General features: G+C 42.0%; 1 protein-coding gene across 8 annotated transcripts in view; it reads left to right on the top strand.

The window, feature by feature from the left end:
- The window catches only part of KMT2C (lysine methyltransferase 2C), a 308,664-nt gene that overhangs the window by 37,691 nt on the left and 243,890 nt on the right, over positions 1-27,083 (top strand). For all 8 annotated transcript variants that reach the window (XM_059729207.1, XM_059729206.1, XM_059729205.1 and 5 more), the window contains exon 2: positions 26,108-26,196. In XM_059729207.1, coding sequence (XP_059585190.1) covers positions 26,108-26,196 — 89 coding nt within the window. The remainder of the gene's footprint in view (positions 1-26,107; positions 26,197-27,083) is intronic.

Raw genomic sequence — 27,083 nt, forward strand, 5'->3', positions numbered from 1 at the left:
TTGGATCCAAACTGTGGGGCCCCTTGTAGGTTGGACCTAGATGCACCTCCAGTGGCAGTGGTGGTACAGGGGTTAACACAGCCATGACTCTTGCCCCTGAAATGCATCCCCAATGGGGCTCTGTACCTTTGGGATTCAGTGGCAGGACCCACTCCTGAATTCCCAGCCCCTCCAAGAGCCCTTCAGGTTGGATGAAATGGCTCCAGCCTATGATGTGTAACTTTGACACACCTGAGTTAAAGGATTCATACTGACCTGATTGCTGATATGCAGCTTGGAGAGCAGTGTCTGGCTGGTAAGTCTGTTGGGGTGGGAAGAGGCATGAGGGAGGGGGCAGATTGTGGCCCCCAGAGTGAGGGAGGGAGTGGGGCTGGAGCAGGGACAGGCACTGCACAGCTGGGGTGGGGTGGGGCGCAGGATGGAGTCGCGGACTCCCTTGTCCAAGGAAGTCTGGGGGGGGACAGTTCCCACTGCTGCAGTCACCCTGGGGGTGGTATGGTGGGGCATGTGCCCTCCAGATCTGTGCATGGGGCGAGGGCAAGCTGCCTTCTGCGGGCTCAGGGCAAGGAGCTGCACCAGCTTTTTCCTAGTCAGGGGGGCTGGGCCAGGGCTGCACTTGGGGCAGGTGGTGGCAGCATCGGGAGAGGGGTCTATGGGGGGAGCTATAGCCACCCCAAAATTTGCCGCAGCCCGAGCCCAGCCCCCCAGCCTGGAAGAGTCTGGTGCCACCCCTGGTCTTGAGTCTGCAATAGGCAGCCTGCCTTCATCCTGCACACAGATCCAGAGGGCACATGACCCCCATGCCTCCCCTTTGGGTGTCTGCAGCAGCACAAGTCACCCTGCACCTCCCAGACAAGCCACCTGTGGCTCTGCCCCACCCCGGCTGGGCAGGATCTGCCCCAGCTCCAACCCCACTTCTTCCCTCACTGTAGATGCCTCGATCTGCTCCCCCACATGCTCCTTCCCAATCATTGGTGACATGATTGGCCACATCAGTCCAAAAAAAAAGAAGATGGCCAATAATGTCAATTTTCCTTTCATCAGTGCTGATACAATATGGACTGATATATTGGTGCACCTCTACCCACCAGGTCTCAGATTCAAATAACATTTTGGCGTGGCCGTGTCATTTGCCTCTGAGACCCCACTAAAAGGTTGTTGTAGGACCCAGGCTGAGTTTCTGATGTTCTTTAAGAGCATAGGTAAATGTTATGGCAAATCCTCACAGCACGAGTCTTTAGGGGCATCTTGCCTCACTACAGGCAAGATGCCTCAAGGTTGTTTAAAAGAAACGCAACTTAAAATGTTTAAATTGTCCTTTTAAATTAAAAATCCACTTACATTTAAAAATTAATGTAGCTTTTTTACTTTATTTCCCATTTTCCTAATCTAAAATGAGTTTAAATGGATGTTTTATCCTTCTCAATTTCCTAATTGCTAGTAGAATTTTAGGTTTCAAATGGAAATGTAGTTTGCCTGAGGAGTTTCAGTACTTTAAATGGCTCACCTTTTTCCCATGCTAAAAAAACCCCATGAGACTGGGTCTTTCTTACCATCCTTATGGAGTAAAAAACTTGTATACAAAACTGATAAGCAAATAGATCACAGCTTTATTCATAGCCAATAGGGCTGTGCACAACTTTGGTAGCCGATTCGATTCGGAGATTTGGCCTGATTTGGGGGCCAAATCTCTGAATCCAAATCGAATCAGGAGATCCGTTAAAAGATCTGTGCTAGTAAGTAGGGGGTGGGGGGCTGGAGGAGGGGTGAGGGGACCATGGGGGGCCCCGGCCTGGCCCCACCCCTTGCCCACTCCCCCAGCTCCCCCCCATGGCTGCCCCACCTGGCCCCAGTGTCCCGGCACTTTAAAAAAACAAAGCAAACAAAAAAAGCTGGCAATAAGTAGTGGCAATCAAGGCCTCTGGGGGCTCATGATCGCCCCCCTTTCCCACCTGGCACCCGTGTGGCAGCTGACGCATCGCATAGGCGCAGCACAGCTTGGCAAAGCACCACACACTGTCCTCGAACTGGGGCGGCTCCAGCAGTCACCTGGAGCCCAGCAGCGCTCAGCCTGAGGGGCTCCAGCTCCCGGCCAGCGCGTTGTGGCACCCTGCTGAGCCATGCTGCACCCATGGGATGCTACAGCTGCCGCGCGGGTGCCAGGAGGGGGGGCCAATCCCCGCTGCCCCCGTGTGGGGGGCTCTGCCATGAGCCCCCAGAAGCCCCGATCGCTGCAGCCAGTGGGTGCGGGGCTTTTTGTTTGTTTGTTTGATTGTTTTAAGTGGCGAGACACTGGGGCCAGGTGGGGCAGCCATGTGGGGGAGCTGGGGCCCCACTCACCGCTACGATGCCCATGCTGCTGCCACTGCTGCCACCGCTTGTTCGATTTTGGAGCAGATTCAGCTGCCAAATCTCCAAATCCTAATTGGCCGAATCGAATCGGGACAGTAATTCAAATCACTGTCCCTCCGAATTGCCCAAATCGAATACTTGCTGCTTCACATAGGCCTAATAGCCAGCCCTCCAGACTGAAGTATTTTGACCAGCCTATGCTCCTACAAAAGGGTTTCCAGGTTAAAGTCAGTGGGACTTGTGTTTCTAAGTCACGGAGGTGCTTTTAAAAATTCCCATCTTTTAAGTACTTAAATTTTGGCTCTTGTACTTTTTTAAAGGTTGGCCTGTATAAAATATTTTGGTAATCTATAGAAAATAAGTATTACTGGTAATGCAGGTATATTTATTGTAGCATTTTCTACTTGAGTTACAAGTGGATATAGTATATTCCCCATTTAGCATCTAATGTTGACCCATGGCAGTCTTGCTTGAAAAGCTAATACAAATTGAGACGTTGTTCCAGTGAGTTTGGAACTGCTCTTATCTAAGCCTTTGTGGAATGAAAACTGGCTGAAAGGTAGTATTGAAGAGGGGCCAGATGGCTTGTGGAGGACCACAGGGATCAGGGTTAGGCTCAGTCTTATTTAATGTTGTCATTAATGAGCTGGAAGAAGGAAGAAGCAGTAAGCTAATGATATTCACAGACAGTGGTAAATTAACTGCATTTGCTAAGGCTAGGAGTGAGAGACACAATACAAAGGAACGTAGGAAGCTTAGATGATGTATGTATAGAAAACTGAAAGAAAGGGGCTTAATTTGGAAAAATGGAAACTACTGAGCCTGTGACTGGAAAGGACTCAAAATGTCACCTTCTCTAGGGTTGTGAGACTCCTAGGATACAGTAAAGCTGGAAGGTACTGATGGAGGATATCGAACCCTGTTGACCAAGTTTATCTTAATCGGTGTTTCTGTTCCTTATCTGTAAATATGGACTCTACCTCAGAAGGGTTTTTTTGAAGATTAAGTTACCACTGTTTGGGATGTAGACAGATACTGGGGTGATGAGCACAATGGAAAGTCCCACAAGGAAAGTAATGATTTGCTAGTCACCATGTGTATTACCATTTTTCCAAAGTTTAAGTTATATGCATTTGATTGCGTTGTGAAAAAGACTTTGAAAATGTGTTGCAGGTCAAGTTCAATAGGAAAAATGCAACATGTTCAGCAATGTCAGCTTTTATACTTAAAAAATATTAAACTTCCTATTTTTGGAGGGTAAGTAAATGGGTGACTTTGTGTTATAGGAACTTTAAAAACAAAATTACACTGGAAGGAGGCGGCAAAGGGTTTTCACAAAATACTACCCTCTGTAAAGAGTCTTTTTATTTCACAGTGGATGAAAGCATCTAACAATGATCATTATCCTAAAAAAAAAAAAAATTATGTACTGTTGAACTGGCCTGAATGAAACCTCAGCTGCTAAACAGGCACAGACATACAGACTAGACTAGCAGCATTTACCAGCTGTGTGTAAGAGCTACATTGGACGTAAAGGGATTTCACATTTTATTATGTGGGAGGGATGATGTCAGTTTGGTTGATTATGCCCCTTTCAAGCTGCTGTGATAATTACCTGCTTGTTACCAGAAGTGTCGAACCCATTTTCAGTTCTTGTTTGCTTTTGCTGTCATGCCCTAATTGCTCCATAATTTTGTCCCTGCCAATTACTACCTTGGTGTTGGATTTTACAGTGAAGAAGTTGTAAGAAGTGATAAAGTCATTGTTTTAGACTTCACAATTTCAACAGAATATTCTGTTACCCATTTCCTGGTGTATTATGTTACTTAGTGCTCAGTTCTGCAAGGTGGTGATGATATAAATTGGGAGCTAGAAGGCCCTCAGGCCTTTGAGAAAGTAGGCCCCTTGATGAGCTGGTTGTTATAGTATGAGACTCAAAGGACTATGAAAAATTAAGAGATGTGGATCTCCATGTGTTAAGTTTTCAAAAACTGTATAAAATATATGTAACAAATCTGTAAGGGTATACATACTTCTGTTGATCATCTCTGCCATTTGTCCTCCTCCTAGCTACCCGAGTCAAACTTGATTAAAACGCACATAGCTGGTCACGTTTAGTACTGTAGTGAGTTTTGTGCACAGGTAACTGTATAGATGTAATATACTTTGAGTTTGCCCTTTGACTTAATATTGCATGACAGTCCGGCTTAAAAAGAGTAGCACAGCGGTATCAGTAGCGTATACATTAAATGAATTAAGAGCTGTCTAAGTGAGTGAGGTATCACTGTTGACTAGGGGTATTTCTAGTGGGGTTCTGCAGTTTAGGGGGCCTTCATCACGCAGTACTTTCAGTACTGCTCTAGAGGTAAGAAACCACTGCTAATTAAATTTGTCATGCTGAAAACTTTGGCAGAAAGAAAAATGATGAGGACAGGGCAATCCTGCAGTGTAATATGGATTGCCTGGTAAATTTGGGCTTGGTCAAAGAAAATGTATTGTAATTCAGCCAGAAGCTAAGTAAAGCACAGCAAAAAGGAATAGATTTAGACTGGAGAAATGTATCTGGAAAGTGGTGAATGCAAGGATCTAGAAGGCATGGTGGACAAGTAGCTCTGAATGACATCCCAGTGCAGTAGTGACAAAAAAAGATTAAAGAAATCCTTGGATAATTAGAAGTAGTGAGTGGAAGTGTATCATACTTTTACTTCTATATATGTCACGGGGTGAGACCAGCACATGAATAGTGTAAAGACTTATTGTATCTGCATTAGAGATACTGAAACATTGGAGAAGGTACAGAAAAAGAAGCATAAAAATTATCTCAGGGTTGGATAAATTTAAGTCTTAAAAGTCAGAAGAGGAAGGTATAACAAGAACCAGTGGGTGGAAGCTGACGCCAGACAAACTCAAACTGAAATAAGATGCACATTTTTTAACAGTGAGGATTGATGGCCATTGAAACAAACTGTAAGGGAATGTGGTTGATTCTCTCTTGATTATTTCAAATTGGGACTGAATGCCTTTCTGAAAGATGCATTGTACAAATTGTTAGGTAAACCTTAGGATCAGTGAGCTGGAAAAGGTTAACCTCAGTTGTTGGATGGTTCTTTGGCCTTATCCGTTATGAATCCATGTACGTTCTGTTTCTTTCTGATATAGTTTGGGGGCAGTTTTAATATATGGTGTGTTAAACGCTGAACTTGTCAGAGAGGGTCTAACAAAAGAGAACGTCTCTCTTTGTTAGGGTGTTTTTCATAAGTTGCAAAGAATATTTCAATTTTACTGAATGTTACATCAGTAATTATTAGTACATTGTTCACAGAATACAAAGGTCTGCAAAGTGGAAAATAGGATTAGCGTACCATTAATACAGTAATTTCCTCATTTTGCAGCTCTGGTATTATATGGATGAAATTTTCAATATGGAAAACATAGCTAAGAAAAGCATCCACCTTTGCAATAGAAATACTGAAATAGAATAATAGATAACCAAGCAATGAGCTAGAACCCAGGCTGGCTTATCGTCATGCCGGGCTGTTCCCTGGTGCAAACTGGAGCAGCATGGTGGAGCCAGTGTAGATTAGAGCCCTGCACCATTCCCTTGACTTGTGCCCCCGATATATGGAGCTGAGAGTAACACTTTTTTTTCCCTTTTTCCTAGTGGTTTTTACAAGATCTGCTCTACCAGCGCTTTGTCACCTAGTTGTCACCTGAGGGGTTTGGTCATAAAATAGCTTTATTGGTGCTTTAAACCATTCAACTGGCATAAAGCTGCTTATATAAGCCTGTATATCTTTTTAAGAAAATCTTAAAAATGCAAGCAAATTGTAAAAAGTATAAATATAGCTGTGTTAGTGCAGACATTTGAGCTTGATGTATGGAAAATATTAAATCAGACATTGTTATGCAAACCATTTCAGTTTTAACACGAGTCTCATTAATGTTGTTTTCTTCCCAAAAGCCGTTGAAGAGGGGGGAAAAAATTACCACACCAGTGATTATTGAAAGAACTTTGACCAAAGATATAAAAACTTCAGCATGATAATTTAACTGTGGACAGGTCAGGAAAGATATTTTAGTTTTTGCCTTTTTTGATTTTAAAATACTTATGTTTCCATGTTGCTTGCACAATTCTCTGTGACAGTGGTGGATGGAAACATCTTAAAACATGAGTTAAAATAGAGTAGTTTAATTTGAAAACTTTTAGAAAAATGTTTAATTTGTTTGAAGAACTTGATTCAGGGTCTTCAGATAACTCTTCCAGAAGAGTCTCAGCACCTTAGATTTTTTTTTCCAACAATTTAATCAAAATTCTTCAATACTAAGTTCCAATTTTGTATGTCTTAAAACAGAAATTCAAAATAGAGAATTTTTTTAAAGGAATTTATCATGATTTCCACTGAATCATCTTTCAGTAAATACAATGCTCAGTTTAGCTTTAAATGGTGGTATTAATGAAATTTGATAGCGGGAATGTCCATTAATCATCATTTTAGAGGGCCTCTGCTGTAGTGGTTGCAATTAACAGCATTCACTGGATACTCCCCCTTCCCATGCGACATGGATATGAATCCTTATAACCTACGTGATGCAGGCCAAGAAATAGATCATTCCTTTGCCTGCACACTCGTAGGCCACACCCTCAATACAGCTGACAAAGAAGAATGTGCAGGGGATGATCAAACGAGGTTTTTTCCAGCACCGATAGCACACATCCATCAAGTCACTTACGTTCATTGAGCCTTGAGTGCATCTTCAGAGACATATACAGGAATAATATGTAAAAAATGTATAATGCTGTGCATGTAATCTGTAAATTGGAATGGGAGGAGAAAATATCCTGAAATAGGCTGTAGTGCACCCAAATATAAAGAGAAAAAATTACGATATCCCAATTGACAATGATTTAGCAGGAGCCTAAATAAGGGAAGTATAATCTAACAACTCCCATGAATGCTCTCTCAGAAGATCTTCCTAATAGCTTTGCACAGTATTAAAAATAGACACATCTACAATTGGCAGCCGTCGGAGTAGTATCTCAAAAGGTCAGAAACATCCTCTTCAGGGACAGGATGGGGGGTTGCCCACAAAGGCTGACACATTTGTGTGTGTAAAGTTGTGCGATTATATTTAAGGGCATGCATTAGTTGCCCACATGTTCTATCGTGGCTTTGAGTTATGTTGGTTTTGTTTTTCTTTGTATGGCAGCAATAGCATGGTAGTAGTTTTTATGACCAGGGGACCTACAAATCTACAGTGATGCAACTTCTCAGGTTTTATTTCTATTTGGATAATAGAAAACTTGAGTAATATGTGTGTACTATAAGTATATAACTATATTGATGTGCAGTAATAATCAGTGTCCTCTTCTTTAAAAAAAAAAAAAGTATATTTTAATCTCTTGTGCATATTCTGAACATTCTAAGTAGGCATAAATGAATTATTAACCTTATGTTTTGCCTTCAAAGTTTTAATGAAAGGAATTTTTTAAAATAATATGAATATATGCAAGATGAATGATAACATTTTAGATAAACAGGAATGCATCTCTCTGTGAAGGGTGAAGTGAAGAATAGGTGACTGAGTAGAATAACATGATGCTGCCATGCGCAACCCGCAGAGGTTGAAGCTCAAATCCAGTTCAGGTCGAAAATGACAGAAATGAGTTGTCATCCAAGAGCCGGTTGGCATATATTGGTCTTGGTCTAGTTAGTATTAAAAAGGAGTTTCCTCTCGCCTAAAACAATATCTCATTTGCTCAGAGTTGACATCCTGCAAAGAAACAGTCATTTGAATGTTTTTGGAGACTGAGCTGCCCCCTCGTGTTTTAGCCCCTGCAGTTTAGAGGTAGACATTGGAAGGTGCTGGTGGGGATGGAGCAGTGACACTGTCCATGCTGTGCTTATTTTCTGTTGGTTCACATCCGTATACAAACAGATATGGAGGACACACGTCCTTTTTAAGGCATCATTTCTCAGAGTGCTGCTAAGAGCTGAAGAGATCTGACATGCACCTGCTAAGCAGTTTAGTACCCAATTTGTGCAGGGGGTCTAGGAAGGGATGGAGTATATTGTACGTGGGTTGCATGTCCTGCATTTTTAAATATCTGAGAAAACTAGTTTAATTTATAAACCTGGCTTAACATGTATAGTCTCAGCTTAAAATGGTTTGTAGAATTGTGAGTTTGATTTTAAATGCATTAAACTTGGCAGAACTTGTATGCCCTGATAGAGTTAAGATTTTAAGCCCTTTTAAACAGACACAGCATGCTGTCCTTAATACATCATAATAATGTTGCATATCCATTTTTTTGTGTGCTTGTTTTTGTAGATATTTTAAGCCAGGTCTGTCCATTAAAACCTTTTTTTTTTTTAATATCTTTCAAATTGACTGATTTAGCAATTTATAAAAATCAATAATTTGAAGAGATCCTGATGGCCGTTATAGCCTTTGTTTCTCAAAACTATATTTTTATATCCAGCCAACATGAAAGCTGCAATCCATGTAGTTCTTCTGCCTAGAACCCTGTACAAATAGGGCTCTAAATTACTTAACAGGTGCATGTCAAACTGCAGCTTGTGGCCCAGAAACCTTGACAGTATTGCTTTCACTAGCAAATATGCTAGCCAGTGGCAGTAGTCAGTTCGTGGAAGTTAGTACAGTTTGATAAGCGTTTGAAAGGAATTGTCACAATTTGATAGTAGCAAGCATCACAAACACACTGTTACATCTTGGGGTGGGGGGGTGGTATTCTGTGAAAATGTGTCCTTATTGATATTGTTGAAAGATATGGATATCTGTGTATGAATGATTCAACAGATTCTCATACCAGATGTTTGCCCAGGCATTCACTTGTACAACATTTAAAGATGATAGAAGATTTTGGCCACTAATAACAATGATTTTGTGATTCAAAACACGTTACTAGCTGTGTAATTACATATGATATTACTTTATTGTCAAGGTAACTCATTACCTGTCAGGCAGAAGGTAATGCAGAAGACTTTTTCATCACAAAAGCTAGTGTTTTCCTCCATCTTTCAAAAAAAAAAAATCAACTAAAATTGGGTAATAAAACTGATTTGAAAATATCTTGAAAATCAAGTGAGCTCTGTGACAGGTTGTGATCCGTCTGATACTGATACAGTCATTCTTGTGGGAGCCGTAGTTACCAATACTCTTCCCCCAGAGCAAGCCTTTCTGAGACTTTGCCCCAAACAAGTCTCTCCGCTACATCACCGAACAGGTGAAAATGTATGGAGACTCGATACCTTGTTTATTTTAAAAATCACACTTCCCTAAAGATTTTACCAGAATATACTGTAGCTAGGATATTGAAAACAGGTCAAGGATATTTATAAAGTGTCAAGTTACCGGCAGTGATTTAATCATCACTGTAGTAATTCATATTTAGCTTTTTTTTTTCTGTGAAAACCTTAAATCATCAAGCAAGAAAATTGTAATTAGCATTAGTGGAAATGTGTTATCACTTCCAGGCATATTAAGGAATTGAACCCCACTCCTACAAAGAAGCAGGTACTAGGAATATTTTTGCACAGATGTTTTGCCAAGCAGAGACCAGGGGCTCAATCGTGTATTGAACAGACTGTTGATACCTGTATATTAGTTCTTGGCACTGCACCAGTTGTAAGCTTAAAAGAGTTGAAACTATTTCCTATGTCACATTTAATGAAAAATTTCTCAAGTTAAATGACATTACTAGAGCTCTGTAGTTGCAAAAAGCCCGAGTGTTTCCCGTGGTCCATGTACTGAGAGACCGCAACAGCTTCATTTGTCGGATGGGGTAAAAACTGTGCCATAAACCTCTAGGATGTATTTAATATCATGTGTGCAGTATTAAATACAATGAGCACTCCATCTTTGATTGAACAATTTTTATTGTCCCTGTGACCATGCCAGCTATGTCGCAACTCCAAGAGCTGCCAGCTTAGTACTATTTGCCCATAAAAGCAGAACACTTGAAAACAGTCTGCCCACTCAAACTGCACTAATACAGCATGTTCACCCAGCAGGCTTACAAGCCATCAGCTGGCAGTAAATACAATTGTTAGCAACAGTTTGGACAACTCTACCCAAAGTACTTGATGCTCTTAGAATACTTGTCCAATGTGGTTGCAAAAAAAAGTCTGTAAAAAATAAATAAATAAATACAATTACAAAAAAAAAAAAAATCATGCATGTGCCAGAAGGCTAATCTGTGTTGTCTTTGTTTTGTCAGCATGATGCTGAAGGCAATGAAAGATGTAGCTTAGAATACAGGGTGTCATTTACAGAAGTTCAGTGGTGTATACATAACGCACCTTGACGCCCGGGTCGTTGCATAATTTATTTCTGAAATGTAAAGCACTTGGTGCGTATTTATATTGCAAAATACAAAGATAACACAATGTAGAGACAGGTGAAATTGTGTATATATGATTGGCTTGTGAGAAAAACATTCAAAGTTTACAGTGACCATAAGAACCTGTAGTATTTCTTGATTTTACTTATTGCTTATTCAATCAATATTACATAAAACACATTTTATATTTCAATAAAATAAATATTGTGATGTAGAAATTCATTTTTCCTTTAAAAAAAAAAAGCTGCCTATATATAATATAGTTGAGGTAATTACACTTATTTGATGTTAGTCATGAGACTTGAGGAAGAATGTTTTGCATTTGAAAGCTTGTCTAACTTGGGGCCAACTACATCGTTGGTCCCAGTAAAAGGTATCATCCTAAGAAATCCTTGTTTCTCACATACTTTCTGGACCAGCATGGTTACAACATCACTCTTAGACTACACTAACTTGACGTGTCATTTTCATAAAATCATAGAAGTCGAGTCAGAAGGGACCTTGTAGATCTTCAAGTCCGACCCCCTGCCTGGGCAGGAGGGAAACTGGGCTCAAGTGACCCCAGCCAGGTAGGCATCGAGCCGCTTCTTAAAAACCCCCAGGGTAGGAGCCATTACCACTTCCCTTGGAAGTCGGTTCCAGATCCTAGCTGCCCTAACTGTGAAGTAGTTTTTACGGATGTCTAATCTAAACCTACTCTCCAACAACTCGTGGCCGTTATTGCTTGTTATCCCGGGGGGCGCTAGGGGAAACAAGGTTTCCCCCAAACCCTTCTTGTCCCCCCCTAGCGAGTTTATAGATAGTCACCAGGTCCCCCCTCAGCCTTCTTTTGTAAAGACTGAACAGGTTCAGGTCCCGTAGCCTCTCATTGTAGGGTCTGCCCTGCTGTCCCCGGATCATGCAGGTGGCCCTCCTCTGAACCCTCTCAATGTTGTCTACATCCCTCCTGAAGTGGGGTGCCGAGAACTGGATGCAGCACTCCAACTGTGGCCTGACCAGTGTCGTGTAGAGGGGGAGGATCACCTCCTTGGCCCTACTTGAGATGCATCTGTGGATGCACGATAGGGTCCGGTTAGCCCTGCCGACCGTGACCTCGCATTGTCAGCCCATGTTCATCTTGGAGTCAATGATGACTCCAAGATCCCTTTCTGCCTCCGTGCTCTCAAGAAGGGAGTTTCCCATCTGATAAGTGTGCTGCCGGTTACTACTGCCCAAGTGCAGCACCCTGCACTTGTCCGTATTGAAACGCATCCTGTTTTTGTTAGCCCACCCCTGCAACCTATCCAGGTCTTTCTGCAGTCTTTCCCTCCCTACTAGCGTGCCCACCTCACCCCAAATTTTGGTATCATCAGCAAATTTGAACAGGTTGCTTTTCACCCCGTCATCCAAATCGCTGATAAAGAAACTGAACAGCGCAGGTCCAAGGACTGAGCCCTGGGGGACTCTGCTGCCCACTTCCCCCCAGGTCGAATGTGACCCATCCACCACCACCCTCTGAGTACGACCCTTCAGCCAATTAGCAATCCATTTGACCGTGTAGGCATTGATGCCACAGTCGCCTAGTTGTTTAATGAGGATGGGGTGGGAGACAGTGTCAAAGGCCTTGCTGAAGTCCAGAAAGACTACATCTACGGCGACACCTGCATCCAATGCTTTTGTGACCTGATCATAAAAGGCTGGCTCCAAATCAGTCAAGACATTTGGGTCTGTCCCTGTGGACAAGTTTCACACTTTTAACTTCAAATCCACACTTCTGTCCTACGTCAACTCCATTAAACACATTTGAAGGTCCACATTTCAGGAAACCTACCCTTTTGGCATTTCTGCAGCATCAAACTTGCAAACAAAAATCTTGGCTGTTTTGGTTACCTGGGATGCCAGATGACTAATCAGTATTTATATCTTGCAAACTGGTTGGCATGAGTCTGTTCTTGCTAAGATGCACATTTGTCCCTCAAAAAAATATGTCTCTTGGTCCAGTCATTGTGAGTCAGCATCACAGTAGACAAATTTGTGTTCATCTGACGGTTTTTTATATGAACAGTTCTGGACTCCCAATTTAGCAGCTGCCTACTTTCCTTAAGGAAGAGCTGAGAAAACAGCGAACGGTCACTTTGGCTGGATTCCAAACTCATCACATAAGACAATTTTGCCTCCGGCTCCAGAGTGTAATGGTCTCCTGCATTTATATTGTTTCATGTACAAAAACTAAGTTGAGGCTACTAGAACAAGGGGACAAGTAATTTTTCAGCAGTGAGATGACATCTCTGCCATACAACTGTGTATCCTTGATTTGGATAGTTGTTTTTTGAGAGTGCCTGCAGGCAACGCATCTTATTTATGTCTTCCCAGTCTTCTGTTGCACGTAGCTGTGTTGGACACTTCTGGCACAAGGTAGGAAGTACTTTTAGAGCAGCCGACTGGTTTCCCTGAGCTTTCAAAGTGCTCTCAAACTTTCATATAAACTCAAACTGAAGGATTCCTTTAGATTTTGTGTACACATTAAGAGCCAGTGTAGCACCAGTCCTTTGGGGAATCTCGACAGTCAAAACTTTTAAGTCAAAATATCTTTCTTCTTCAGGAATCATGCATTTATTGCTAACTGTTTTTTGGAACTGTTCATTTTTCTGGGATCATCCACTTCCTAGCAAAGATGCAGATATAACCTTCAGCACCAGTGATCTCTAACTTCAGCTTGCATTGATGTTGGGAGGTGAGAGAGACCTCCCGGTACGGAAAAGTATTCAAAGTACTGGAAAAAGTCAAGGTTCCGACAATGAAGTTGTTTCTTTTTATGTTTACTCTTGGGATTACTAATCCCAAGGGTTGCATTCATTATTGTTTTGTAAGGGAGGCAGGGAACGACATTAGAAATGCAGACATTTTGTTGCCATGAACAGCTTATCTATGGCCCTTGAAAGACAGAATAATGTAGTATTTTTTTAAAGGTGGTTGAAAAGGGGTTTGTCTGCCTTTGTGGCTAGGGACAGAAATGAGACACAAACTGGTATAAGTGATTGGAAACTGATGCAAATCTGTAACACAACAGAAGTTCGGTGCAGGTCTGAAAACAATGTGGGGATGCATGCATTCATGTGGAGAGAGGGGTTTCTCTTTGTCTTTAACTTTAAAATACTAAGGACATGAACTGTGGTTGTCTTTGGTTCACTAGGATGACTGATGGGAAATAGATCCTTCATATGTGGAGATTGTGTATATTGAATTTTAATACCTTAATAATGAGTTAAATGCATGCAAACTAAAACTAGTCTCTAAACAGTCTTACACATGCATTTAATAATTACTTTCTCCAATTATAACTCATTTGTGATGTTGGCATTTCACTTATTCTCCATCATCCAAGAGTTTGTCAGCCCATTGAGGGTCTGTATTTCTAATGTAAAAAAGGAAAGGGGGTGGGGAATCCTTTCTACATTATATTTAAAAAAAACAAAACAAAAACAAAAGCACAACACAATCATTTTCTTTTCAGGTCTCAATTACGTTCAAGTTTGATCTTGCAGAAGAAATGCACTCTTCTGTGGAATTTAAATGAGGGGAGGTTGAATCATCAGGCCAATATAATAAACTAGAGCCCATGTAGTGTGCTGTGCCAGCATGGGCTCATGGTTTAGCTCAGAAGAAGTTTCCTACGTTCCTTTAGGGAAATGATAGGTGTTCTGTACGAAAGCCAGTGTCCTAAAACAGAAAGCTTTTCCTTATGGGTACATACTACTAAAGAGGTTCCCTATTTACTAGCCTTGTTTCCTTCCACGTTGTGTGACTTATTAAATGTAGAGACTGGAATGGGGCTGGTGCTAAGGCGCGCGGTCCTTAGCCCAGAGGTCTCAAGCTTGAGGCCGTAGCAGAAGTGCTCACGTCACAACCCTGTCAGGCTCCAGCAAACCTGCGAAATCTGCTGACGCCTTGTCATGCGAGGACACGAAAGAGGAAGGGGCAGAACTAGGTGCATGTGAAGTATTCTTGTTTCAGGGATGTAGATCTAAAGACATAGGCAGACAAGGTTATTTGGGTAAATGTGAGATCTTTTATTAGACCAGCTGATTAGATTCTTGCTTACACCTAAGTAGAGTTTCAGTTTCACTTCACAGCCGTATCAGTTTACCATCCTACACTAGTGGAGGGTGGGGTGGTCTTTACACGCATCGAATGATAAGGTTCTTGAAAAGATTGAAACAGCTTTCTTCTATTAGTGAGCTTTTTTTTTAAATTTCATTTATTTATTTTTGCACGAGCCTGAATCTGTTTCTAACCAGGCTGACTGAATCGCCCGCTGGACCTTCTATGTCCCTTCCCTTGAAAGGCAGTCCTACTGGAAATGACTTCAGCAGGAAGACCTAATGAGATGCAAGGCTTGATTTGTGACCTACGCTGGTTGTTGCACCCCATACACTAATTCTTCTCTGAGGTGGCCTCAGAGTTTCACTTAAATCATTCTCTTAATTTACCAGTATTTCCCTAAACCTCATTCATTATCAGAAAAGGCTAGATCACATGGTTCAAAAGTTTAAAATGGCACTAAATTACTATCTCGATAGATCAAAGCCCATTTGTAAATCACACTGGTTATTGGTGGTTTACGAGGGTAAATGGCGTGGGGGAGCTAGCTGTCTTTGTGCAGAGGCTAAGTGAAATTAGGTTGGGCATTCATGGCACTTCAAGTGTTTCATTTCCTGAAAGTCTTAGAACGACGTTCTGCTAAATTTAAAGTAACTTCAGCAGTGTGTATGTGGTCTCCATTGCTTAATTCGGAAAGGCTGTGACCTGTGGCTTTTCCTATGCTTTTCCTAGTCATTGCTCTCTTGAATAGATAGATACCCAAACAGAAGAATGCAGTCTCTAAACCAGTACTTAAAACTCAACCTCTTCGGAGAGATTTCTCCTGGTTTATCTCCCGATGGTTAGGAATCTGTTCAGGCAGTACTCAAAGAAAAAGAAGCCAGTTACTGTTTGGTAGCTTTTTTGAGATCATCATCTGTGAACATTTACAGGCCTTACCTCTTCTGGTTCTTCCCATTGCTGAGGAAATGGAGGAGTAGAGGAAGATGTCATGGCCGGCATGCTTTATAGGTCTTTGATTCCAGTTAGCTTCATCTGCAAAGTAGCATGCCGTTCCAAACACTGCCCGGGGGGCTCCAGGCATGTTTGTTGATGGACACGTGGTCTCAGACTGGATTTATGCAAGCAATGAAAACAGAACCATAATTAATATAACCCTTTTTATATTAGTCTTTTTTTAGGTCTTCTTCCCTTTGATACAGAACTCTTAAATGAAAGAATGAAGCCCATTTTAAGGCTTCTAGGTGGGTTCGATTTAAAGAAGCAGTAGTCACTTTCAGAATGTTTCGTTCTATTCATACATTGATTTGTTTCTTGTTTGTTGAAGATTTTTCTGGCTCGACCCTTTGGGGTCAATGTCTACTTTAAACTGTATTGTTACATGAAAGCATTAAAAATCACAGTTGTATTTTAAAATGACAGTTCTAGAAGAGTGGTCAGCAGCGTTATCTGGTGGCAAGTTGGAATTGCCCACGTCAGGTCCCAGCTGGGTTGATGAAGCCCCCGCCGCCAAAGCCCCAGCTTCACAGGCCTGATCCAGTGGTTCTGCGGGTCAGATTCAACATGTGGACAGTAGGTCATCAATCCCAGTTCTGTGCTAAATTTTGGGTTCTATGTATATGCTTTCTGGTTTCAGAGCCTTTAGGATTCAATTATTTTTTCCCCATAAACACAAACCTAAAACAGTTTAAACAAGAATGGCAACATTTCTGTAAACACACGACTTTAAAAGCAAAGCAGAACAAAACAAACAACTGCAACCATACCAAATATTGTGAGACTCTTGATAATACCTTGAGGGCTGGCAATATTCTTGAATTCTATGCTAGAAAATATTGAGGTGGAATAAGAGGATCGGGTGTGTGCTCTTTATTCTATTAAGGTGAAAACTCATCTCATCCTTTGCAGAGGCTTATAACTTAAAGGCCTAATGTGAAGAGTGATCAGGATTTTGAACCTGCTGCCTGTAAGTGCATTTCACTTTGTGGCATTTCTGAAAATGAAATGGAAGAAAAAATAGTTCCTAGCAATGGGTATACCAGGAAGGGAAAAGTCTTCCATCATACCTGGTGGAGAGAGTTTAGCAAGGGTCGTGGATCCTTGGTTATCCATTTCATTACTTAATGCTCAGTGGTTTGGCTTACTGTAGTGTATGAAACAGTGAGTTCCACTAATGACTTCTGCTTTTCAACACACATCTTTATCTATATCATCTGAAGTATCTTCAGAATAAATGTTCTCTGGTGTTTAGCCACTGAAAACAGAGTTGCTTTCCATTTAGACTCAGTTACACAGAAAAGTTCAGATTTAGGGGGGAAAAGCAGCTCATGGGGGAGAGAATTTTCTGGGTTACCGAATTAGTGACAAAGTGCTAACTCAGAAACAGGCATTTACTTTCAAGGACATTCTGTTGTGAGACCCTTAGGAGCCTACGGGTCCTAAGGGTCAAGCAGGAGGAACTTGCCCTCTTGCTAGCTAACACAAACTCGGACATAGTGGGACTCACTGAAACCTGGTGGGATTCAACCCATGATTGGGTGGTAAACATCAAGGGCTACAGACTGTATAGGCGGGATAGAACAGGGAGGAAAGGCGGGGGTGTGGCGCTCTATGTCAAAGAGCAGTACACGTCCTCAACAAACAGCACTGGGTCAGAGGAGGGGCAGACTGAAGTGCTCTGAGTCTGAATACAAGGGGGTCAAGGGGAAAGGGACTTAACGGTGGGTGTCTACTACCAACCAGCCAACCAGGGGGAAGAGCTGGACTGGGAATTCTCAGGTCAGCTCACGGAGGCAGTTAAGTCAAGAAACATGGTCATCATGGGTGACCTAAACTACACGGGCATCTGCTGGGAGGAGCAGTCAACCAGGTCTGACTGCTCACGTAGGTTCCTAGCCGGGATACAGGACCTCCCCCTAACCCAGGAGGTGCACAGTCCCACCAGGGGAAATACCTTGCTAGACCTGGTCCTGGCCACAGGCGACGACCTGATGAGGGGACTCCAGGTTCTTGACCACCTGGGTGATATCGATCATGGCCTACTGGAATTCACCATCCAGTGCAGGGTGTCAGAGGCCTGCAGCAAGGCAGCAGCCCTGGACTTCAGGAGGGACAATTTCAATGAGTTAAGGAGATTAATCAGGGAGGCACTGAGGTCCTGGAGGGTAGGGGAGTTTGGAGTCCAAGAGGAGTGGTCATTCCTTAAGGAGATGATTCTCTAAGCCCAAAGGGTGCCAATCCCCATGCAGATCAAAGGGGGCAAGAGTGCTCAGAAGGTCCCATGGCTCACCACAGGCATTCAGGAATGTCTGAAAGCTAAAAAGGAGGCATACATCCAGTGGAAGAGAGGGGCCATCAACAAGGAGGATTATACCTCCGTTGCTCGAGACTGTAGGGGGGCTGTTAGGAAGGCCAAGGCAGACACAGAACTAGGACTAGTGACCAGGATCAAAGATAACAAGTCTTTTTTTTAAATGCCTAGGGAGTTAAAAGAAGGCACCGGGCAATGTGGGGCCCCTGCAGGAGACACTTGGCAATCTGGTGGTTGCACCAGATGATAAAGCTGACTTCTTTAACAAATTCTTTACCTCCATTTTTCTGAGTAGGGACCAAGACATCCCCCCACCAGGATCCCGGATGGACTCAGGAGAGGCACCGCCAGGCCCAGGGTCAGGGAGGACCTAGTTTGGGAACTTCTGGTGGGGCTGGACATGTTCAAATCAGCAGGTCCAGATGATCTCTGCCCCCGGGTGCTGAGGGAATTGGCAGGGGTCATTGCGGGACCCCTGGCATGGTTTTACAAGCACTCGTGGTGCTCTGGCCAGGTGCCTGAGGACTGGAAAAGGGCCAATGTAATCCCCATTTTCAAAAAAGGGAGGAAGGAGGACCCAGGAAACTATAGGCCTGTTAGTCTTACCTCGGTCCTGGGGAAGCTCTTTGAGAAAATTATCCAGGAGCACATCTGCAAGGGACCAGCAGGGGCAATTATGCTTAGGGCCGACCAACATGGGTTCATTAGGGACAGGTCCTGTCAGACCAACCTGGGTGCCTTTTAAGACCAGGTCACAAAATCCTTAGACTCGGGTGTCGTGGTGGACGTAGTCTTTCTGGACTTTAGGAAGGCCTTCGACACTGTCTCTCACCCCATTCTCATTAAAAAACTAGGAGACTGTGGCGTTGACACCTACACAGTCAAATGGGTCGCTAACTGGCTGGAGGGCTGCACCCAGAGAGTGGTGGTGGATGGGTCATTTTTGACCTGGAGGGATGTGGGCAGTGGGGTCCCCCAGGGCTCGGTCCTCGGGCCTGCACTGTTCACCAGCTTCAGCTACTTGGATGGGGGTTTAAAAGCACCCTGTTCAAATTCGCAGATGCCACTAAGATGTGGGAAGAAGTGGACACACTAGAAGGGAGGAATAGGCTGCAATCAGACCTAGACAGGTTACAGGGGTGGGCAGATGAGAACAGGATGGGTTTCAACACTGACAAGTGCAAGGTGCTATACCTGGGGAGGAAGAACCAGCAGCATACCTACAGGCTGGGGAACTCCCTTCTCATGAGCACAGAGGCAGAAAAGGATCTTGGAGTCATTATTCATGTCAAAATGAACATGGGCTGCCAATGTGAGGACACGATCAGTAGAGCTAACCACACCTTGTTGTGCATCCATAAATGCATCACGAGCAAGTCCAAGGAGGTGATCCTCCCCCTCCATGCGACACTGGTCAGGCTGCAGTTGGAGTACTGCGTCCAGTTCTGGGCGCCGCACTTCAGGAGGGATGTGGACAGCATTGAGAGGGTCCAGAGGAGGCCACTCACATGATCAGGGGGCAACAGGGCAGGCCCTACGAGCGGAGACTATGGGACCTGAACCTGTTCAGCCTCCACAAGAGAAGGCTGAGAGGGGATCTGGTGGCCATCTATAAACTTACAAGGGGGGGACCTGTGGGGAATGGGGAGAGTCCCTGTTCCCCTGAGCACTACCGTTACTAGGAATAACAGCCACAAGTTGTTATAACGGCCACAAGACTGAGAGTAGGTTCAGGCTAGACATCAGGAGGCGCTACTTCACAGTCAGGATGGCTAGGATCTGGAACCAACTTCCAAAGGAAGTGGTGCTCACTCCTACCCTGGGGGTCTTCAAAAGGAGGCTGGATAATCACCTAGCCGGGGTCGTTTGACCCCAGTACTCTTTCCTGCCCATGGCAGGGGGTCCAACTGTGAAACTAGGGCCAATATTGGAACTGTAAACTCCCTAAGTCTCCAATTTGGCTTTTAGATTTAATTCCTGTTCAGAAACAAAAATACTTTAAAAATTGGAATTTTGTTATGTTTTCTTGTAAAACTCCACGTTTTTGGAGACTAATAGTAAGCTTATTACTGAAGTGCTGTGAAGTGCTGTATTTGTTTGCAAATATAGAAGAACATTGAACTACAAGTTGTTAATTTTTCCAGGTACGTTGAAGACTGAACGTGTTTGGAGTAAGTAGCAAGTTAAGTTAGTATGGTAAAATCTTGTTGCTGGAGTATACTATCGCTGCTGAAAAAAACGTCCTTGTTTAGCACTATGTGAGGAAGTTTTGAAGGTACAAATTTAACGTGAGACACATATGAGAGATTTGGTTAGTTGGGAATGAATGAATAAATAGACCAAACCTATAATAGATCAAATAGGATTTGATGATTGCTTAAATTTTATGTAAATTATAGTGGGGGCATGTTTTTTGCTTTTTTTTGTTTTGTTTTGAATTGTTTTGTACACAAGAATACAATTTGAATATTAAATGAAAAATAGCTTTCCTTTTTTGGTTCTTTGTTCAATCTGTCCCGAGTACATGTTGGTTAATAAGTTGCTTTTCTGTTAATATATCTGTGCTTTAAAACATGAATGGAGAAGATTTTTTTAAATAAAGATTTCTAAAGAGAAAAGTCACGGGAAAATTGATCCATAAAAATGCTTAGCAGCAGTTAGGTTATTTGCATGATAATAATTCTGCCTATCTTGCTGTCCAGTATTGTGGCATTGTTTCCTGTACTGCCTACCAGTCTGTCTGTATCCATCAGTTGTCAGCCTTCTGGATTGTGAGCTTGCTAAGATGCAGCCCATCTTTAAGCAAACACAGAACATAGCACTTAGTGCAGGGGCGGGGAATTATTTCGGGTGGAGGGCCACTTACTGAGTTTTGGCAAACCATTGAGGGCTGCGTGATAGGCAGCCAGGGGCAGATAAATCTTAATTTTTTAAATTTTTTAAGGGCCCCACCGGCCGGATAGAATGGCCTGGTGGGCCGCATTTTGCCCACCCCTGACTTAATGTCATAGTTAACAAATAAGAATTTCCCTTATTAGGGTCCTAAGGTGCTACAGTAATACAAATACTGTATTTATTTGCATAGCACATGCACTTCCCCCAGAAACAGATGTTCAAAATTGGGGTGTATGTCTTCAGCGGGGCAACTGATTTTTTTCTTAGCTGGAATAGAAGCATAGAAATGCTGTGCTTTAATGGCTGTCAAAATGGGTGCTGCTAACAGCCTGGGCAGAGTCCAGTCTTAACCCTCTCACAGTTGGCCAAAAGCTGCTACCAATTCCTTAGCAAGTCCATAGTGGCCGTGAGAACATATTAACACTGCAGCGTGTGCCTGAAATAACTATTGAACTGGCTGAGGGTGAGTGAGCTGCTGCATGTGGTTAGCTCTGACTCCGTAAAAAAAAAATATATATATATATTTTTTTTTTTTAATTTATTTTTTTTCCCCTGCATTCTCTGTTCCAAAAACAAGGTGAATATCTTATTTTGAGGTGTGTGGTATGGAAAAAAATATAGGTGATCTCAAGGTCTGTTTGTGAAGGTCGTGGGGAGTTTGGGATTAGACCTGCAGAGCCTGATATTCCAACCGGACTGAGTTAAGATGGTTATGGGAATGGTTCTATTTTGTTTTCATTTTAATTGCATATTAATTAGTTCCTTTTAGAGTTATACCACTTAGAGATGCATAGATTTTTCAGGCATAGGGTATTTGGGTGAAACTGAGGCCCAGACTAACAAGTGGGTTTCATCTTGATTTGGAGAACAGCCTTCTGTTTGCAAATGCATTTAAAAACTGTGCACTGTAAAAGGGATACTAAGTCAGAGCACTTTTTTAGGAGAGTCTGGATGGTACAGAGAGTCAGAATGTATTTTGTGCATGGTTGGGGGTTGAAATTCCATGCAAGGTGAACATCTTGAATTTGCTGCTGTTACTGCTGTGAATTTTTGGGGGACACTGAAATATTGGAAACATAGTTCTTCCGTTGATCATTTTTCCAAGCTTTATGTTGGTCAGCTCTTAGAAGCATCCAGATAATTGAAAACCTGTTTTTAAGAAAGAGCAGTTGATTTAACCCCCACATGCTGATCAACACTTCCATACAATTTCATGTACAAAGTTCTTTGAACTATTGCTGGACTTGGCATGAAAGATATCTGATGAAACCACTTTTAGTTGTAGTTCTGGCATTCATTTAAAAAAAAAAAAAAAAAAAGCATTTCAGTGTATAAAAATGGGCCCCGATGTGCATATAATCTCTCACGAATTCATGTTTAGAATGGTGTATGAAGTCTTTATCGATAAATTAAAATAGGGTCTTACTATTGAAAGCTATAGACTTATGAGAGGTAGAATGAGTGTTTTGGAAACCAATCAGAATCTTGTGTAAAAGCTAATCAAAGCTTGTCTGAAATTTGTCAATGGAAAGATAAACATTACAGTCCATGTTCTAGACTATTTATATATAGACTTAATAATTAGGCATGTCTTTGTAGATTTTGCATTTGGGATTTTCATCTGTCTTCTGCAAAACACTAAATTATAGCTGCAGTTACTACAATACACATTTTAGTTAGTGTTTTGTAGCTCTCCTTTTAGAATGAGGCATAAACATTTTATATCTCTTCAGAGTATAATGTAATATTATAAATTCTCTTCTGATTGATGTTCAGTGAAGACATCTAACTAATGTAAGCTGTAGATACACCCTGACTTTTCATATCACTCTTTGTTGTAATGAATTTATTTAAAATCTGCAGAGTATTTGGAAGGCCTTTTGTAATATATGTGCAGAAGGGGGAAAGGCATGAAAACACCAGATGTGGGTACATTTTCTGATGAAAAGGAGCAATTATGTTTAATTAGTCCAAACCTGTGATTTTGCTAATGTTAAATAAGTTGCTAAGATGTGGTGGGGGAGTTCAAAAAGTGAATAGTGCTGCTGAATTGAAACATTTTAAAAGTACATAGGACATGTTCTTCAGCATTTTGTATATTAATGTAATTATGAATTATGAAATCCATAATTTCATGTAATTTGTAAAATAATCACAGGAAATATTTATATCTAGCCAGGGAGCTATTCCATGCAAAGTAGTATCTTGGAGAATATTGAACATAGGTATTTTGAAGAAAATGTGAAGTAATTAGATACTGTAATGATAAGACTTGAAAGATTTTAAAGGTGGCTTAATTCACAATTCAAAGGCGCCGCTTAAATTGTATTACTGATAGATGGCAGGTAGGAGAAGCCTTGAAGTAGTATTAAAAGATATTCCTATTGTTGTGTGGATTCTTTATGTATACTGTTTTACACTTCTCTATGACACTATCATTTCTGTTTTATACATCAAGTGTAGCAATTTGACCTATGAACATATTGCATGTTTTGGGTAGGGGAGAGGCTTGCAGCTTGCATTTTGAATAAGGGCATGGGGAGAGAAGAGTGTCAAGCAACATACATGTTAAGGAACTCCAAGGAAGTTATTGTCAAACCATTATGTCTTTATTTTTTGAACATTTCATGCATTTTCTAAATATTAAAAGCCTTTGCATTATGAGTTTGCTTCTCTTGACCTAGCATGGAGTTTTCTTTATTTTCTTTCTTTCTTTTTTTGGTGGGATCTTCACGATTCTAAATGAATGCGTCTAACAAACTAAGACGACCCTTCTGCTTCCTCCCTGCTTTTCTGTAGGAAGGGAAATAAATCCACTTAGAAGAAGTGAGTGAAACCCTGCAAAGTGGCAGGTGGCCAAAGAGGATGCTGTCTTCTTTCTCTTTCATAAGGCCACCTTTCTTCCTCAGCCCAATTACTGTGTGGTCTCTGCTGTCAAGGGAACCTGCACAAAATTGTGTCCCTAGGGTTGCTGTCTGCACCAGTTTTTTTCAGCACTGTTCTGAACTGTTTGGATAAAGATACCCAAAGGTTCCTGCTCTACAGATGCTAATCTCCCCAACACTCCCTTAAAAAAAAGTAATTTTAGGTTTGGTTCTATATCATCATCACGAGTATTCATTTAATAGTTTTTTCTTGACTTCTGGATTTAGCCCTATTGTGAAGCAGGTGTATAATAACACAACTACCTACAAAGTTGTAATCTTGGATATGTTGTTGGGCAAGGAATTACAGATTTGTTTTTCTGAAACAAAATGAACAGTTTGGAAAATGATGTGAAAATTAAGACCCACATTTATATTCAGTAGCTCAGTGTCCAGAGACTTTGTCAATTTGGTATTGTTAATCTTAGGAGGAAAAGATCTACATGCATCCTAGAGATGGAAGTTTCACTGAAGACTTTTCCCTATGCCTATGGCAATAGCATCTAAAAGAACGCAATTTCTGTCCCCACCAGTTTCACGGATGTACTGCTGGGGGAGTGCATACAACTGAGGAGGCTCATTTGTATAAGGCTTGAGAAACATGGGGTCAAACTTGATGTTATTATGGAAGATGAGGATCATTTTCTTTTAAAAATCAAACAGTATGCATTTTGGTCTTCAGGGTTGATGCTTCCTTGAATTCTTGCTTTTGTTTGTGTCTGTCACGGCAGCGTTCTCCCTCTTGCTCTGTAACGTGGGAATGGAAAGTGCTGTATTTCAGATACTTAGGTTTTGCTTTCCACTTTTCCCCTCCTACATGTCACCAATACTGGTTTGTCCCAAATTGTCCTTAGGAGGTTCTTATTACTTACTACGAGACAGGCCTTCTTCTAGAATAGGATGCTCCACTTCAGCAGAACATGGGCCAGAATATACATATCCCATTCAAGCGTTCCAGCAGTGGTGTAACAAACAGAGTTGGCGTCAAGGCAGACCCTGCAAGAGAGGTGGGAGGGAAGCGGTTGGCATGTGCTCCTGAGATCGGGGTGGGGGCGCAGCCGCCGTACCGAAGCTGAGAACTCCTACACAGTCCCGGCTGAGCTGCTGCTGTCACTGCACGTGGTCTGCTTGCTCCATCTGTCACTCTTAAAACAGCTGCGTTTGGAGTTCTTGGCATGGCAGTATTGCCAGGGTACGGACCCTACAGGGGTGGCAGGTGATTCTGGCACCCCTCCTAACTTGGTGCCTGGAGCAGGTGCCTCTCTTGCCCACCCCTAGTTATACTACTACTATGGAGCCATGAGATCTTGAAAGCCCAGGGTATCCAGACTGCTAAAACATGGGTACTAGAAGTCCCAGGTCTTCCACACTCCCTCCTGGCACACCAGTCAAGTTGCAGAGGAGCCCAAGAAATCAGGAGGCAGGGCTTTCATGCTCTTGATTCTCTACTAGCCAACCAATGTGGCTAATATACAGTAGCTTGGGTGGTTTCCTTCGCATCCCACTGGGATGTGAGCCAAGTGGGTAAACTGGCATGAAACTTTACTGAAAAATGTATTTCCAGGGGAAAATTTCCAACCAGTTCTAGTATTTAATTTATTTTTTTAAAATCACACTTTTTTGTGAACAGTTTCAGGATCATGATTCTACCAATTTTTTTATCCAGAATTTCCTCCAATGGACTAGCAATACTCTTAAGAATTTATTTTCCGGGGTGCTGTTAATGAATAGGGGTCCCTGTCCATTTTATAGTGTGTGAGATGACTGCCCAAAATTTGGATCATGCTGTTACCTATGATTGCAGTACTTGCCTCCTGCATAGTGAAAAATGTGAGGATCTAATGGCATATTTCACTTGTGGGCTTTCTGATTACCTATTGTCTGATCAGTAGAAGTGGGTTATTGAATTATTCTGTTAACGGTAATCACAAAATCTTATGGGCTGACAGCTGATTAAAGGTGTACTATGTTAGCCTTTTACTGCTAGGGCACTCAGTTGCCATCAGCACAAAAAAGGACAAGGAGCAGCTGACTTATCTAGGTTAAAAAAAAACGGCTTGACTTAAGTTCCTGATAATTTAGTGCTGGTAATGATTCAATGAACACAAAGTGATTCTGAGACTAGACAAATTTAAACGGAATATATTTGTTAAATTCATGAACAAAATGTACCCTTTCTTGTAGGCCTCGGAGTAGAGGAAAAACTGCAGTGGAGGATGAAGACAGCATGGATGGGTTGGAGGCAGCAGAAACAGAAAACACTGTGGAAACAGGTAAAGAGAATACAGTATCAATACTGTCTCCTTGCTGTTTCTCTCTGTCTCTCAAAACTGAACACAGTTATGCAGGATTTTTGTCTGTTTTATAAGGAAGAAGATAATTCTCTTGCTTTAATTTGCACTAGAAAACCAATATTTACAAAGCTATTAAAAAGAGACTGCATACAACTCTTTTAAAATAATTTAATATAAAAATTCCTCAGTAATGTAAGCATCTAGTGGCTCGGTATCTCTCACTTTAACAAAAATAAAACTTGTGAAATAGTAGCTGCAACCTGCCAAAATACAGTGTTATTCATATTGCCCCATAGCAGCAGTTAACCAAGGCAAATTATACCAAAGGGATAGTCTAATGCTACTGCTCCTTACTGCTGTTTGGGAAACAAGTTAATTTCCTGTTCTTGTTGTTATAAATATTTATATTATCATCACCCAAAGACCTTGATTAGGATTGGGACCCCCTTGTGTTGACCTCAGGTATAATCCCCACCCGAGAGGGCTTACATCCTGCAGACACAAGCAGCTGAGAGAAAGCATACAAATGAGTGAGCATGGTGAAGATGTGCCAAACTTTGTTAGCTGCAAGCGTGTCATCATTTGCCTGTTTTTTAACGGTGGGTAGTGACTGGGACTGAGTGAGTATGGAAAGATGAAACCTGTGAATGCTGTGACCGGTAAGCAGGTGTCTGCAAGAATCAAAAGTGTAAGGAGGTTTCTGAATGAAATAAGGAAGATTTGTATGACTTCTTAGGGAGCCTTTCCCCATTCATAATGGACAGATTTGGGGAAAAGGTTGGTTTCTAAGGGAGACACGGGCTGGTGGGCAGTGAAGACTGGGAACCCCAGCAGAGTGTCAATTGTACAATTAATTGCTAGCTACT

Source organism: Alligator mississippiensis, chromosome 5 (assembly GCF_030867095.1).
Source record: "Alligator mississippiensis isolate rAllMis1 chromosome 5, rAllMis1, whole genome shotgun sequence".
NCBI classification, from domain to species: Eukaryota; Metazoa; Chordata; order Crocodylia; family Alligatoridae; genus Alligator; species Alligator mississippiensis.